The sequence below is a fragment of the Athalia rosae genome, chromosome 1 (assembly GCF_917208135.1).
Source record: "Athalia rosae chromosome 1, iyAthRosa1.1, whole genome shotgun sequence".
In the NCBI taxonomy this organism is placed as follows: Eukaryota; Metazoa; Arthropoda; class Insecta; order Hymenoptera; family Athaliidae; genus Athalia; species Athalia rosae.
Window position 1 is genome coordinate 30,588,284 of NC_064026.1, and position 15,273 is coordinate 30,603,556.

Genomic DNA, 15,273 nt, shown 5'->3' on the forward strand with positions numbered 1-15,273 from the left:
ACCGATGTTTGTCGACTCATAATCTTTATCGTCACGGAATTCAACGGGATGGAAAGTTATGTAGAATATTTTCGACGAAAAAATCGTTATTCTATTCAAATTATCATGAATATCGTAGCCGCGAATATTCCTGGTTGTATTCGCAAGCGTTATGTAAAAATAAAAAAAAAAGAAATGTGGTATAGGTCGCACAAAAGCTTGCGACAAAGGCTTCGTACATCTAACGTCGAGAAGTCCGTCGGTCTCGCGTAAAAATCACAGAAAGGGTTTGCCCTAGGCGCGTAAAAGAGTAAACAGGCAGAACAAACAGCGCAATAAACGGCCGTTTCTAGGGCTATGCGCGCGGGTGCCCCGAATTTGCGGTAAAAGCTTTGACTCGGTCCCGCGAGTTTGATGACTCGCGGAATAAATTGTTTGAAGTTAAACACGGCGAATGAAAAAAATCAAAGGAGAACAAAAGGTAACGAAGACCGAAGAAAAAAGTCGCGAACCACCAGGGGCGGGCAACAACGAACGTTCCTCCGTCGACGGTATCCCAAAAATTCCCAACAGCGACGATGAAAAATTCATGGCGTTGAAATGGAAAGTGCACGGCGCATACATTGCGTACAGATGGAGTGACGAAGAGACCCGCGGCGATTCACGGATTTTTCGGCAGCGAAATGAACATCGAACAGCGTAAAATTCGCGGTTACAGCACGAGCGTACGGAGCGCGGTTCGAGAAGGAAACCAGTAATTCCCGTAAGCTGCAGCTGAAGCCGAAGGTCGATCGTGATCGGAACGTCAAAGTGATCGCGGGATATAGGTATATCGCGGTATGAGATTTGTTTGTTGACTTCGGAACCTGCGGGGGCTGAACAAAGGCCAGAAACTATACGTTACCCACGTCAGTGTAGAGTCGCGGGCAGGTGAGCGGTTTTCTCGGCCATGCAATATTGGTAAATTCATTTTCCGTCCTCCTCTCGAGAGTTCTCTCTCTCTCTCCCTCTCTCTTTCTCGGATCTCCGTTATCTTTTTCAATCCTCTTTTCTTCTCTGGTGGAAAAGAAAAATAATCAGAGGCGATCGCGCGGCTGTAGGAAGAAGAAAAAAAAAATCGTTAGGATGTACGTGCGAACGAGTGTACAAACGAGAACGGTGGGCGGTAGTTTAACAATTCGGCGTACCATGTAACATGTACGTTCGAAAGAGCTCTTGTCGTACGTACGAGTACGTGGTTTGTGGCTGCGTCACTATACCTCTCGCGTACGACAGGGTAAATAGTTCAATTTCGTTGGTCAAATGGTCTGATCTATCCTGATACGTGACCTCAGATAATAATATATAAACGTCTGTGAAATTATCTCGTTATACGATCGTGTAGCACGTAGTCAGCGGTATTTTGCCTTGCGAAAAATGTTGCATTTTATATCCAAGCCGAAGCACCTTCGTGCGGCTCATCTCGACGGTTCGCTTATCGGATGCTATTACAATGTACACCTGAGCACAGTGAAAAAATAGCGGAAGGTGGATTCATTGAGTACATAAATTTGATATCGTGAAAACCGAGGCTTTTGTCGATAGCGAAATGTAATAGCGACGGATAATGAAAATCGCCACCTATATATATCATCTCGCACCTCGTTCTCGAATATGAGAAGGTGAGCCTGGAGGTATAAAAACCGAAGGTTGAAGAAATCCGCAACCTCCGATTCGACACGAATCTAACGGCCACGGTCGTCGTAACAAGGTCGTTGTTATGTGTCGCTGTATCTCGTGTAGAATATTTACAAATAAATCACGAGGTATACACGAACTCGAAGCTAATGATTTTATTCGTGTATCGCCCGACGGAGTTCTCGTTGCCTATTGAAAATGAAGATTAGGACCGGCTAATGCTTTAATGAAATTTATTCGCCCACCTCGGGCGGAGCGATGGAGCGTGCGTACCACGGGGAATCACCTGAAGCAGGAGATATTCTCGTGCCTGAACTCTCCGGGGACTTTTATACCCCCATATATATTATCCGCAGGTTCGACGAATTTTGAAACTTTGATATTTACTGAAATGCGAATTTACATTGTTCGGGAGGCTCAGGTTGTTTGGTCGCGAGGGCAAACATTTTCATCCGTATACGCAGGATCAGTGTGAAATGTGAAGGAAAGCTCGGCAGGTGAGATCCAAAGAACTTATCTCACATACTTTTTTTTTTTGTCTAGATGCATACAAACCAATGGCCCCGATCAATGATTTCCCGATCAGCGTGTACGAAATGAGGTAATTAACGGAATTGATAATTGCAAAATTGTAAACACCGAAATTTATTGCTGTACCGACAAAAATTATTTTTGCTACTTTTGCACTTTTTCGATTAACGATAAACAATGTTTGCTCAGTATATACCCAAACCATTAGATATCTGCTGATCAGTCAATCATAGTTGATGCAACGAAATCCTATGATTCGAATGTACATACATCAATATTTTTCCGTATGTAGAGGATAAGAAAATCGTATATATATATGAGGAAAAATGAGATACCGGAGTAATTCTATTATTAGAATCCTACGAAACTGCGACAATGGCAACTCAAGATATTCCAATGTCCGTAATACTGCGGTCACACGTGACAGCGACGGTGAAACGTTGACAGTAGATCGAACCTTCGGATACAGAAAAACTGAACGAAAATTTCCTTACAAACAAGTTACAAGTTACAAGCTCTACAAAGGTTCGAAAAGCCTACAAACAATCGGTTCCAACGCACGCCTCGGTACAGAAACCCGAACAATGGATCAAACGAGAACGAACGTTGCTGCAGTGTTTAGAATTCTGACTCTGTGCTGCAGCCAGAAACGTGCCTGCGGGCTGCCTCTGAAAATACGTGCGAGTTTATGTGAAAATAGATTGAATCGAAAATACATTCGATCGCATGCCCGTACGCATAATGCGGTAGACAAACAATTATTTCTGGGAATTGTTTACCGAGACGCGATATAGCTCGGCAAACGTCGTTGGTTCAAAGCCTGGAGATAATATGTACGCGGCTCGATTAGCGGTTACGATAATTGAGTTTATAGTTCACGACGGTTCACGAGCGACCGAATTATCTCAGAGAAGCGGTAGGCTGAAAGTATGCGTGGAACGGAATCTATACGAATTTATCGAACGTTTGCAGATCTGGATTCTCCTCTCCTCTTCGAAAGGATCGCGGAATCATTCGTCAAACGTGCGAAAAATAATTGTTTCCCGGTTCAAAATAATACCTTTTCAAACACACATCTGGCGGGGTTCGCACGTCTGGCGAGCGGACCAACGATTATCGGTTATATTTGGAATACATTGATTTTCAAGCGGGTCGAGCGGTATCAATAGACATTATGATTCAGCGGTTAACCGGTATTAAATGATACCGATATCGAATTTGCCGCGCGTAGCTTAAAAAATCTACTTCCAAGAACTTCTCTCGACAATTCACTACACACGGAGTTCTGAGGTGCGAAAGACGCAATAATCGAGCACTTTGTTACGTAAGTGGAGTGTACTTATTATTGAGTCATGTTCCTTAGACGCCGCGCGATCTCGGCGTGGGCTGGTGCTGGAGCAATAAAATTGTAGAATCGTACGACAGACGTTGTGTGTACTTTCAGCACAACGCGGCAGTTATTATTTTTAATCCCCTTCGTTTTTATTTTTAATGCGACTCGTATCGTTCGATAAATGAATGAAATTGAGCGCCATTGAACGCAGGCTGCGCTTGTCTGCAATTCCACTGCGATGCAAACTCTAAAAGCGAAGCGTTCCGATTTCGGATTGGAATATTCTATAATGAAGAATTTTATACATAATTATGCGCTGATCGCGGAGAGCGTCGAGATTTAGCCTTGAAGTATACCCAACGTTGATACTGACAATGAGTAAGTAAAAGCGGAGTCCAGGTATGAATTTTTCGTCAAGATGTCAATGACCAAGACCTTATAACAAGGAGATGTAAAAACGTGTACAAGATAGATGGCCCCTCGAGTTCTTACATACCTCCGTATATGAATTTTCTGTTTGTCGTCAAAGCGCGACAAAAATTCAACTCACGCAATCCGTATGATATGCATAATTTAGCTTAAGGTTGCAGATGTTGAGAATTTTTGTTTCAGCTGAAACAAATCTCAATGTCTTCGAGAGTCTACGATATTGTGAAAATTGTCCCAACCCTCACGCCAGATGTTACAGTGATTTTGTTTTCTATTCAAATTTTTCACTCGAACCGAAATTTGAGCCAGCAATTTTACATGGAGAATGAAAACTGAAAAAAGTTTACAATGCTTACGTGTAGATGAAAGTATAATGAAGGTTGATCGGGGATGGGGTGAATTTCTTTTTCGCACCCCGAGTGAAAGTAATTTCAAATGTAAATCCCCGAGGTTTATTCAAAATCGATATCTCGCGCCACGTCACATCGCGGAATATAAAGCGGAAAAAAATTAATGAAGGGAAGAAAAAAAAGCCGGGCGTTGATTATTTGCATTTGGCTCGCCGACGACTGTTGCAGCGGTCCAAACGGTACACGCAATTGGTGAAATGTTCCATGTTTTCAGGATTACGCAGAAATATCCAAACAACTCGCGATACCGCAGCTGGAATCTTTTGCGGTGCAGGCGAGCAGATTACGAGTGCAGCTGAGTAAGCTATCGGCACGAATCCCGAGCAAACCAATTAGCATTCATTAGAGACTCGCTCTTGATGAGAATCGCACATATGCATGCGTGTTATTATACAACTCGAACCCGTCTACACAACGCTTTACAGGATCGGCGGGTGTATAGCGATGTTACAAAATTCATAGAACCGCTGGATTTGAAAATATTCGTAAAAATTTAACAAACCTCCCGTGCGGCGTATCTGTGGCGAGAAAAATTGGCGAGCTTTCGTTGACTGCGAAGAATGTACGTACATTTATCGCTCTCTGGGAAGAAAGGTCGTAATGCCACTGAAAAAAGGCGAGATAGATTATGTCAGCGGTGATTATTATACGTACATGCGTATTATACTTTTGAAAACATCCATTAATTACTTGTAAGCATGGCTCGTTGCGATAAAATACAATTATTCTTCTCTCCGTCGTTTCGACGAAAGAAAAAAAAAAAGGTATTTAAAATAAACGTAAGATTGATACGCCACTCCCATTTCCAATGGTGCGACTGCATGATGATAATTTGACAAGCGGATGTAATGGGGATATTATTAATTTTTCAACCATAGTATCAACGTTCACAATTTTATTACGAAATAAAACACTATTTACAATCCGTCTGGGCAGTTGTCGTAATTATTCAATAATCGATAATAATGACGATGACAATAGTAATGTATATCGTGTTTACTTATGAGTTTAACAAATGCACGTTCATCTTAATCATATACGAAAATTGGGTTTTATATGAAAAATAACGAGTCCTATATATACATGGGTATTTAAGTAATAGTCTCCACGAAACCAACAGACGCGATATTCGTTGATGTAACTAAAAATTGTTGATTTTTTTCAAATCAAAAGATATTTTTCACCGCTTTCTTTATCCTCGTGTGTTAACAAAATAGAAATGATTCAGCCGATTCATGGCGAGATAATGAAATTGGATTATATTATCTTCTCTCTGGACTTCTAAAAAAACAATTTTCCATACATTTTTTCTCGTTTCCGAGTGGTTGAAGCGGGTATTTCAACCGAGTGTGAGATTTTCGTGGCTCTTAAGATATAAAACTCAGCTTTCGCAGAAAACTTGCACCTTTGGCAGAAGTTTTCTGTTCGTACGATTTTGTGTTTTTCCTCTTAAATCCATTTTCATTCGAAGTTCTGAGAGGGTGCGTGTTTCATTGGTGTTTTGAATGTTTTTTTTTAATACGATTTTTCCGACGCTTAAAAACCCGTGAATCGAGATTCATCGAACGTCCATGGATCGTACTTGTATCTCGTACGAAAAAATTGTATAGTAAAATTTAAGTAAAATTGTGCAATTAAGTCGCAGTCATTTTGTAAAAAATCACTTGGCGCATTCACTGCGCACGTGCTCGTTATCCGCGTATCTAATAGTCGTCTAAAAAAATACAGTCTATCATTTTCATTTTATTTTCCGTCTCCCATATATGATGTCGGGATAATCCATTTATGTTACATATTTCAATATATATATTTTTCTTATATAAAGTGTATTTACATGTCTGAACGACCTGCCATTTTTATTATTTTCTGAAACACTGTCCCGAATTTACGACCATAAGATACTTGGTCTATATCGTTCTTATTCGTAAAAAATATCGTTAAAATAAATTCGAGATTGTTGTTTTCTGTAAAATTAATTGAAAGTTTTTACTCCGTTTATTAATTCTGTGCTTGAAGCTAAACTTCAATCGTGACAAATATTTTTTTTCTCATTTTAATAATTACGTAGCAGCATCGCGGTCAGTTCTGTGTATCTTCGAATTTCTATGTCTATGCCTTCTGATTATCCGTTACACATTTGGATCGAGTAGGAGATGTGTGTTCCCTCTTTGAAAAAACGAAGATCCATGACATTACTTTCTTCATTTCAGTTCCAGTAACATCGGTTTATCTTTGATGATTTATTTTTCATTCAGGATGTTTGTCGGCTTTGAGATTGTTACCCTCGTAGTCCATGGGGTCGTCTTCGTCTGCGTTCAAAGTACAGAAATAAAAAAGCATAATTATCATCGACAATTAACCTCAACGACGAGTCTATCGATCGAAGAATATTTTTACCCTCTGCTTCGTCCTCGCCTTCCTCTATGTGAATGTCGTTATTTTTCATCGGCGGTTCTTTGTCGTAATCGCCACCGTCGTAATGTGCATACTCCGCACCTTCGCCAACCGCGTGAATTCCAGTGTCGTCGAGTCTGCGTTAAAAAACAAAAAAAAAATAAAAAAAGTTATTGACGATAAAAAATGCAACGCCAAAGATGAAAAATGTCAATGACAAATCTTTTTAACTTACCCTGCTATATTTTCTAACTGATTAAGCTCGTCTCCGACTTCCTGAACACCGTGCTGCGGTTTATGCTGCCATTCCCTGCCCTCCTTTTGTCCCAGGGGTTGATTCACGTTGTGCCTCCCGATCGGAGGAACTTTGAGGAGTTCAGGATTGTCCGCCACCGGTGCTAAGGCGGGTTTTTCCTTGGGGTTGTTGCCTTCGGCCGCGTCCACACCCCGTCCATTTTCGAGTTTCGAATTAGTTGCCACGGGTTTTCGGTCGGCCTCGATAATCATCGGGATCGGTGGCACCCCCGCCGGTATTTTCTTCGCTTTCATTCGCTCTGAAACTTGAACTTTTTCTTCCGGTTGAGTAACGGGCTTCAAAGTGCTCGGCTTGGCGACAATATCACCCGCCGATTTCGTCGTCTGCGACCTGGACGCTATCGTCGATGCGTTCTGAAATTAACAATTCATCAGATAATTGCGCCGACTGTCCGGAATTCCTTTTTTCCGTTCTGAAAATATAACGGGAAGCTTTTGTGGGCCACGGAAAATTGGCTAATTAGCCCGATTTTCGTCAACGCTGTAACGTTAGCCGCAGATCCACCTGAACGACATAAATTTAGGCGGGTTTTTATTCAACTCTACTTACTTTTCTTTTTTTACGCTACACGTGCGAAGAGGTATCATTATAAGTAGGGGGAGGGTTCGGCTATACAGAGGCGTGCAAATAGTTGCTAATAAGATGGAGCGCCAAATTTTACGACCGTCGTAATTCTCGTTATGGCTTGAAAGAAAGATGAGGCAAAAAATTAAATAAAACTACACGTCCGTACCTTTTTTTGTTTCCTGTTTACGGTTCATTTTACGTACTGTACTATACACGCGAGAAGTATGAGGTACTTAACGGTTCTGTTCGGTGAAGGTTAATTGATGTCTCGTATCTCACTTCTACAGTCGTTAAATCATTAAACTCCCATACCGTCGCTGCTTATTTTCATTTGTTAGGATCATTATTATTTTTCTTTTTCTCTCTCCGTTACCTACCGACTGATTTTTACGCAACCACCGTACGAGATTATTCGAACGAGCGACGACGTTGATATTCGAATTAATTCTCAACTTTCAAAGACACGCCATGCAGCTATTCGAAAATAATATATCACACAGAAATTTTATTAACAAAAAAGTAAAAAACAATGAACAAGCGAATGAACTACGTATAGAAAACCGAGTGGAATGAATTCCGCAAGCATTGCTGATTACTCGACAGTCTCATTCTACTGTGGGGTAAAATTATTTTCCGTTGTCGGTGAAAATGAAATTCACGAAAAGCTTTTGAATCAAGCGTATGAGAAAAAGTAATATCGCAAATGTATGGAATAAGCAATTTCATAACGTTAAATAAATATTTATTTTAGGTGCGGGTGCAAGTAAAAAACTCAAGCGTATAAAAATAATAACAGTTTATTAATATTCCTTTTTTTTTTTTTTTAAGTAACACACAATGTACAGGCACATTCAAGGCGGCGTACGTCCCTCGGTTAAGTATAATAATCAATCCATAAATATTTGATCTGTTTCATGTTTTTTTTTTTTTTTTTTTCAATGTCGATTTTATCCATTTCTTCTCTCTACCATTCAAAATAATTTATATAATAAATCTATAAACGATCCTCGTATTATACGTGTCCTAATCGCAATTATGAAAATCAGATCACATTCTACGCGATTAAATATTCAGATTCAAAAGTCCACGGTTGAAAATCGCAATTTTTCTTTTTATTTTTTATTTTATCTGGATGAATTGAACTTTTGTTCTGAACAGAATTGTTCGAATAAATAAACTACGGGAAAAGGAATTTTCTATAGATACCATAATTCTACTTTCGTTGTGTGAATTTAAAAAGTCTATAGAGTCGAATCTTACACCGACTAATATATTGATATGATTTTACTGTAAAAAGTTGTAATTATGAAACGAGAGCACGAGGAGAAAGAGGAAAATAATCAACCGAACTAGCGTAGGAACTAGATTTCAATATTACGTTAACGAATGTTGAAAATCCAGAAGAAAAAACGTAAAAAAAAAAAAAAAAACTACATATATAAGAAGCACAGCCGCCACACACGATGAGTCAATCATAATTGGTAACATCATGCAGATTGAGAGAGATTGAATTGTTGAAAAGTCATGGAAACATATAGGAATTCGCACATGAGGATACGCAGCAAGTCATACGCATTCAAGCCACCCCAAACATCAGTTAGTTCAAACACTTTGGTGCGGTATAAGTTTGAATATTGAGAAACAGGTGATGAAATGTCTCGATATGTTCGTATCATGTGTTTCTTATCTATACAAGTTTTCTGCCCTGTCCCACGCATTTCATGCGTTTAAAATAAACAAATAAAAAACAAACACTTAAAAATGATCTACGAGTAACAAATGCTCGAATGTGTATAAAGGCAGGAAGTAATAAAACTGGTAACATGTAATGATCACGAATAAAATGATCTTCGAAGTGAAATTGCAGGCTCCGATTCCGAGGAGTTCATGATTTATCGAACGACAGTAAATATCGCCGAAGATTTCAGTTCGGCAAATGATTATTGCTATCGGGTCTCTCGAGTTTATCTTGCAGAACCTGCATTTCATCCTGTATCTTGACTATCGGGATATTCTGACTTCCTAGTTCGGATCCTTTCGCTAAAATAGGCCCGTTACTGGACGACTTTTCGGCCGGGTAAGGAACAACGAGAACGTTGTTGTTGTTGTTATTATTTTTATCATTATTGTAATTGGCATCAGGATTTTCATTGTCATTGTTAGGCGGCGGTTGGTTAAACTTTTGAGGGCTGTCACCTACGTTTTCCGACGCAATTTTTTTCGAAGTTGCCTCAATTTTCTCCCTTCTCTTATCCGATTTTCTTGTCTTTTCGTCCTCCTCCCTGAAGTTGTAGGGTATCGGAAGTACGTTATTATCTAAATCGTCCTTCTCCCTATCCTCCGCACCTTGCGGACCTACCGGAACGACAATTCCACCGACATTTTGGGCGAATCTCACGTCGCTGTTCGGATAACTCTGCGGTATTTCGTCGTTTTTAGCCTGCGATTGAACCGGGTGGTGATCGCGGGGCGCCTGAATCGGCCTTGGTGGATTCCCAACTTCGTTACTTGGGGGACTTACCTGTTGCTGAGACGGAGGTTTCGCCAGATTCATCGCGGCCTCTGACCCCCCCGCGTCCTTAGACCCTCGATCGACGACCTCCATAGGCTGCGGGGCGATTCCTCTGGTCGACGGACTGCTCATCGGAGGTGCCGCCGCGTTACCCCCCGAAGATCTCTGTAAAAATTCATCGATTGAAGAGAATTCGCTGGAGCAGAAACCGAACATTTTTTCGTCCTTCGGATTTTCCTCACCTGAGCTTTTTCCAGTTCTCTTCTGAGCTGGAAATTTTCTTTCTCCAAACGTTGGGCGGTCTGACCACTGTCGTCGGCGTTTTTAACCAGTTCGTTGTACTTGTCCTCGAGTTTTTTCTTCTCTACTTCGATTTCGAGGTACTTGTTCTTCAGGTGTTCCAACGACCGGACTTTGTCGTCGCGCGCCGCTTTCAGCTCAGCTCTCACATCTCTGAGGGTATTTTCTAACGTGTGACTATTCTCAAGCGCGAGACTCTGCCTCTTGTCGCACTCCGCTTGTAAATCCTGCAGCTCCGTTTCCCTTGTTTTGTAAGCCTGTTGCAACGAGTTGTACCTATGCATAGCTTCGACCGTGTCCTTATCCCTGAGTGATTTTTCCCGCGTCGCTCGCTGCTGAAGTTCCTGTTTCACCGCTGCGTTAGAACTCTTCTCTTCGGCGAGCGATTTCTCCAGGTGTACTTTGTACTCGAATATAACTGTGCGCAAAAAAAACGGGGCGAGAAAATCCTTCGGTTAATATTCATCTCCCACTCCGAAAATCGAGACGTAGGTACGTCTTCGGGGTGCGAATCTCACCTTGAAGCTGCGCCGCCAGGGCCTCCTGCTGGTGGGCGCACTGCTCGTAGGAATCCCGTAACCTCGCCATCTCCGCTACGGCAGCCCGGTAAGCGAAAACCAGCAAAACAACCACGGCACCGCAGCCTGCGTAGATCGCCAAGCGCGCCCCCCGACCTCTTCCCAGCCGAGCACCGCTCATCGCTGAATCGGGAAAAAAATATACATTTGTCAATGTCAATTTAGATAGGCGAAGGTATCGGGCTGACGAGTGAAAATTTTCCTAAACCCCCGAACCACCGATCGAAGCCCCAGATCGGTTCCGATTCCATAAATGTATACAAAGATTGCCGTTCGGTTGAACGAGCTTTTTCAGTCGCCGTGAAATATGGAGTTGAATTCAATTAATCAGCGTTCGCTTGGCTTTATCGCTCCGAGACGGTATCGGATGCGAATGTTGCAAAAAAATTACGCGGATTATCGCGGTGGTCGGCAAAGCGTTGCAAGTTTACTCGACGTGTGTATGATTACATTGCGATCGTCAAGGTCTCCTCTGCAGCTGTATGTCGCAGCTGAATTTATACATCGTTGCAACAACCTTATTATACCTATATACTCTCGATCCAAAATAATCACCGGGACTGGGTACGATCGAATAGTAAAACCGCGACTCATTATACGCAGGGGCGATTGACGATGGATCGATCCGAATGTGAGAAATGAACGCGTTGTGAATTTTTCATCAACGAGAAAATCGCTCTCGTTTTGTCTTCCAGCAGCATTTTCTACCCTCCCTACCGGCAATACGGCGATGTACCTGTTATACGTACAATCCTATACAATACACGTACGTCGCTTTCGAATAGGTGTACGTTGTATACCTTATAAGTGGGCGTGGATTTGCGAATGGCGTGACTGACGATGATGAGAAAGTAGAGGTCTCTGCACTGCTGCCGGTTGCGAAGAAATACAGGTATTTGTGTAAACCGAAGTACCGTTTCGCAAAGTGCAGAGAATATCGACTGCTAACGTTTACCTCTCGAGTAGATAATATCAGAGTTTAGCAAAACCCCCCGTACGCTTATAATATTATCGCTCATCTATACATTTAATATTACATGCCCGCGATATAACTATGGTAAGAAATAAGCGGCTCATTTATAAGGGTAAAAAATTGAAACGGTAGCTCTTTCCGCTAATATTAGCAAACCGTTGGCCGATAATACGTTGTCCCCATCGTGAAATGTCCAAGCTAAAATTATAACCCCGTGTTACAAGACCCCCCGTACTCTGTAGTGAAACGCGGAAATATCAACGTCTTATCACTCATCTTAAATTTGAAACTTTTGCTCCTTCATCTAACTGCATTGAAAAAAAATAGAATACCATTCAAATATTTGATTGAAAAATTAAATTGGATAAACTGTTCCGTCGTTAAAATCTAGTTGATTAAGGGGCGGTTTGTACAATTCCCGTGGTAATGAGTCGCAAATATGTATCCGCGTGTGAAAACGAATGCAAAATATAATATAGATTTATTTTTTCTGCAGAAGATGAATCGATGAAAAAATTTCAAGCTTGTTTCTCCGCGGTTTTCTACGTACGTGAATAAGTACGGGAGCTACGGGTAAAGTGGGTGCTCGAATCGAGTAGTTGGCGAGTGCCTTTTCTCTTGATATAATACATACATATATGGTACATACATATATATATATGTACCTATGCAGTACACGACTATATGCTGATATGTCACATACCAACGATGGGTATATTTAAAGATATATATACAGTACATGTAACCCGGAGAAGCTATAAGCGCGCACCAAGAGCTTTTGTCTCTTTAAATTTAAAGACGCCCTACTGCAGCATAAAGATGACGTCTTTATTTCCTGATACACTTCAAAAGTAACGGGGCGGACTTTTCCCTCAATCTGATTCGGCGGTGTGAATAAATTTACATCCAGGTAACACGTGTGAACGAAAGATTTCTTTTTTTTTTTGTTTTCTCAACAGTGTACGCACACTCATTCGTCTCGCTGATTGTTACAATACTACGAAAATATCACCCACATTTTGCAGATAAATTATAGCCGTCAGTTTTTTTGGTATCAGCTTCGACGTCCGGTAACTCATAATGCCCGCGGTTTTTGGCTCCACGAAACATTATTCCTTCCAAACGACTTTAACTTGGAAAACGATCAGATGTTAATTAGCTCGAATCGACAACCCGAAGTTTCTATACGTTTCAAGCGACGACGACTTTCCGTCAGTAACTACGTGGTACGTCAGACCCCAGTAAAAAGTATACTGATCGTAAGTTGTTTTCCAGTAGGGATGATCGAGAGAACAGATGCGAAGAATGCGTATACGGTCGTCACAAGGAGGTTTTGAAAATCGGCATTTTTGTTTCCCCCACCGCGTCGGTGGCGGTTGAAATTTGTTGATTCTAATTGAAAATGAAAAAGGGGGAGCTTGGGTACATATTTTTGCGTTTATTCGGAGCGCGAGTCGTGGCGATATTTGCATGGAAAACAGCAGCTATACACCGGTGAAGAACGTCAGTCTACAGAAACGCGCGGCGTTGCAGATCGATCGACAGAGAGACAACGAACGACGTTTTAATCTAATCCAGACGAATAAGTCGGACGAGTTCGTGTCTGTTGGATAATATACATATATATATTCTAAATTGCAGAGGAGAACGCCTACGGTTCTCCCGTCCCTTTCTCTATTCCAGCTTTGACGATGAAAGGCGACCCGAGCGAAGGTTGAATGCATGCACGGACTGCAAGCCGACGCGAAGTGCATTTCTGTCGGTAGAAAGTTCATTAGTTGTTTCATGTTTTTCGCAAGGCACATATTGAAGCAGGTGATAAAATAGCGACGGTAAAATGTTGATTGTCAAACGTACGAATTGAGAGCGAACAGAAAATGGGTGATCAGCTGTGCGATATATTGAGCATGTTTTTTTTTTTTTCTCCTGAAAACTCTCTTCAAAACCCGAACGAAATTATTCTTATCTTCCGACTCGTATCGGGGGACGGAGAGCGTACCAATCGACTGAAAATAAAGATAGAATATAAGTGGCGAGTGAAAAAAAGGCAGATAATAATATACGTGTAACACGTCGCGCTGGTCTTCGACACACGTGCTCTGTACTCCGAGGGGCCGAATTGAGACGGTCTCGACTTCTAACGCCGATAGCGAGTGTGGACAAAAATTGAACGCTCGAGAACGAATAAATACGAAACTATCGTGTACGTGTATCGTTAATTTTGAATATCCACACGACGATGATATATTCCGTATCTTAACAGCAGAAGTAACGATATTATTCCATATGTACCTCCGCCAGCGATCTTTGATCTTTTGGCGTGCGGTGTAACTTATATAAGTGTAGGTGTTTACATCCTCGTACAGCATTCTTTATTCTTACCACTTAAAACTTGTTAAACACTACCAACACACGAGGTGATAAAACGTACACATACAAGATTCAGGTGTGTATGCCTCACAAATACGATTCGCGCAGCCGCGATAACCGTTCGTCTCGTGTCATGGAATTTAGACCGACAGCAAAATAGTGCCGAAGTCTTCGCTGTTTCTACGGAAAAAGTAAACTAGCGGGGAAAAGCGACCGAATTCGAGGGGTAGAGGAACGAACCAGATCCGAGAACCGACGACGAATTTCGTCAAATTTTTCGTTCCGTCGGAGCACACGACCGACGAGGAACAGTCGCGTGTGGAACCGTCCGCACACAGAGTTCACTGACACTTGTGCGTACGTCGGCAGAACGTTATTCGTTATTTTATTCTGTAATTCTCTGGATAAATAGCACACCGCTCTTTTCACCCACTGATGACGTGATTTTTTTTCTCCGGTCTTTCGGAGCTGCTGCATACGCGGATTCTCTATCGAATCCGAACGTCGACGCTTTCCTACCTCTCTGATCGCCCGAGCGTTGAATTTTAACTCTTCATTATCGCGCACTGGGTCTCCTCCTTCTCCCACGTCGAGGAATCTACGGCCGTTGTTCGCACTCGGGAATCGGAGTAGCGTTCGGGAAAAAGAAAAAAAAAATCTTCTCTCGATTTTTCACAGACCCCGGGAAGGCCAGAGACGCCCGACACTGAACTCGAAAATCACGACGCCCGTAGCAAAAATTCCACAGAGAGCGCGGTACGCGTAGCGTGTTTACAGCGGGGACAGGGGGCTGCTTTTGCGGTTCCTCAGTTTGTTCGTCCAGCTGTCTCGAGTCTCGACTCTCGCTGCCGCTGCCGGTGGGGTTTGGCTTCCTCGATCCTCCGCTAGCTACCGACAACGAAAA

The 15,273-nt window shown here is 41.9% G+C and overlaps 1 protein-coding gene across 3 annotated transcripts; it reads right to left on the reverse strand.

Moving 5' to 3' along the window:
* Positions 1-6,605: 6,605 nt before the first annotated feature.
* On the reverse strand, positions 6,606-15,273 carry LOC105683557 (transcriptional regulatory protein AlgP-like). Of its 3 annotated transcripts, none has more exons than XM_012396239.3 (7): positions 14,889-15,273; positions 10,967-11,149; positions 10,391-10,866; positions 10,158-10,313; positions 6,989-7,422; positions 6,757-6,890; positions 6,606-6,668 (listed from the first exon to the last, which is right to left on the reverse strand). In XM_012396239.3, exons 2-7 carry the CDS (start codon positions 11,145-11,147, stop codon positions 6,607-6,609), a joined length of 1,443 nt encoding a protein of 480 aa, XP_012251662.2. In that variant the 5' UTR covers positions 11,148-11,149; positions 14,889-15,273; the 3' UTR covers position 6,606. The 3 variants fall into 3 exon arrangements, with proteins under 3 accessions (XP_012251662.2, XP_048505106.1, XP_048505105.1); XM_048649149.1 differs by lacking the exon at positions 14,889-15,273 and adding an exon at positions 14,382-14,798; XM_048649148.1 differs by lacking the exon at positions 14,889-15,273 and adding an exon at positions 13,016-13,883.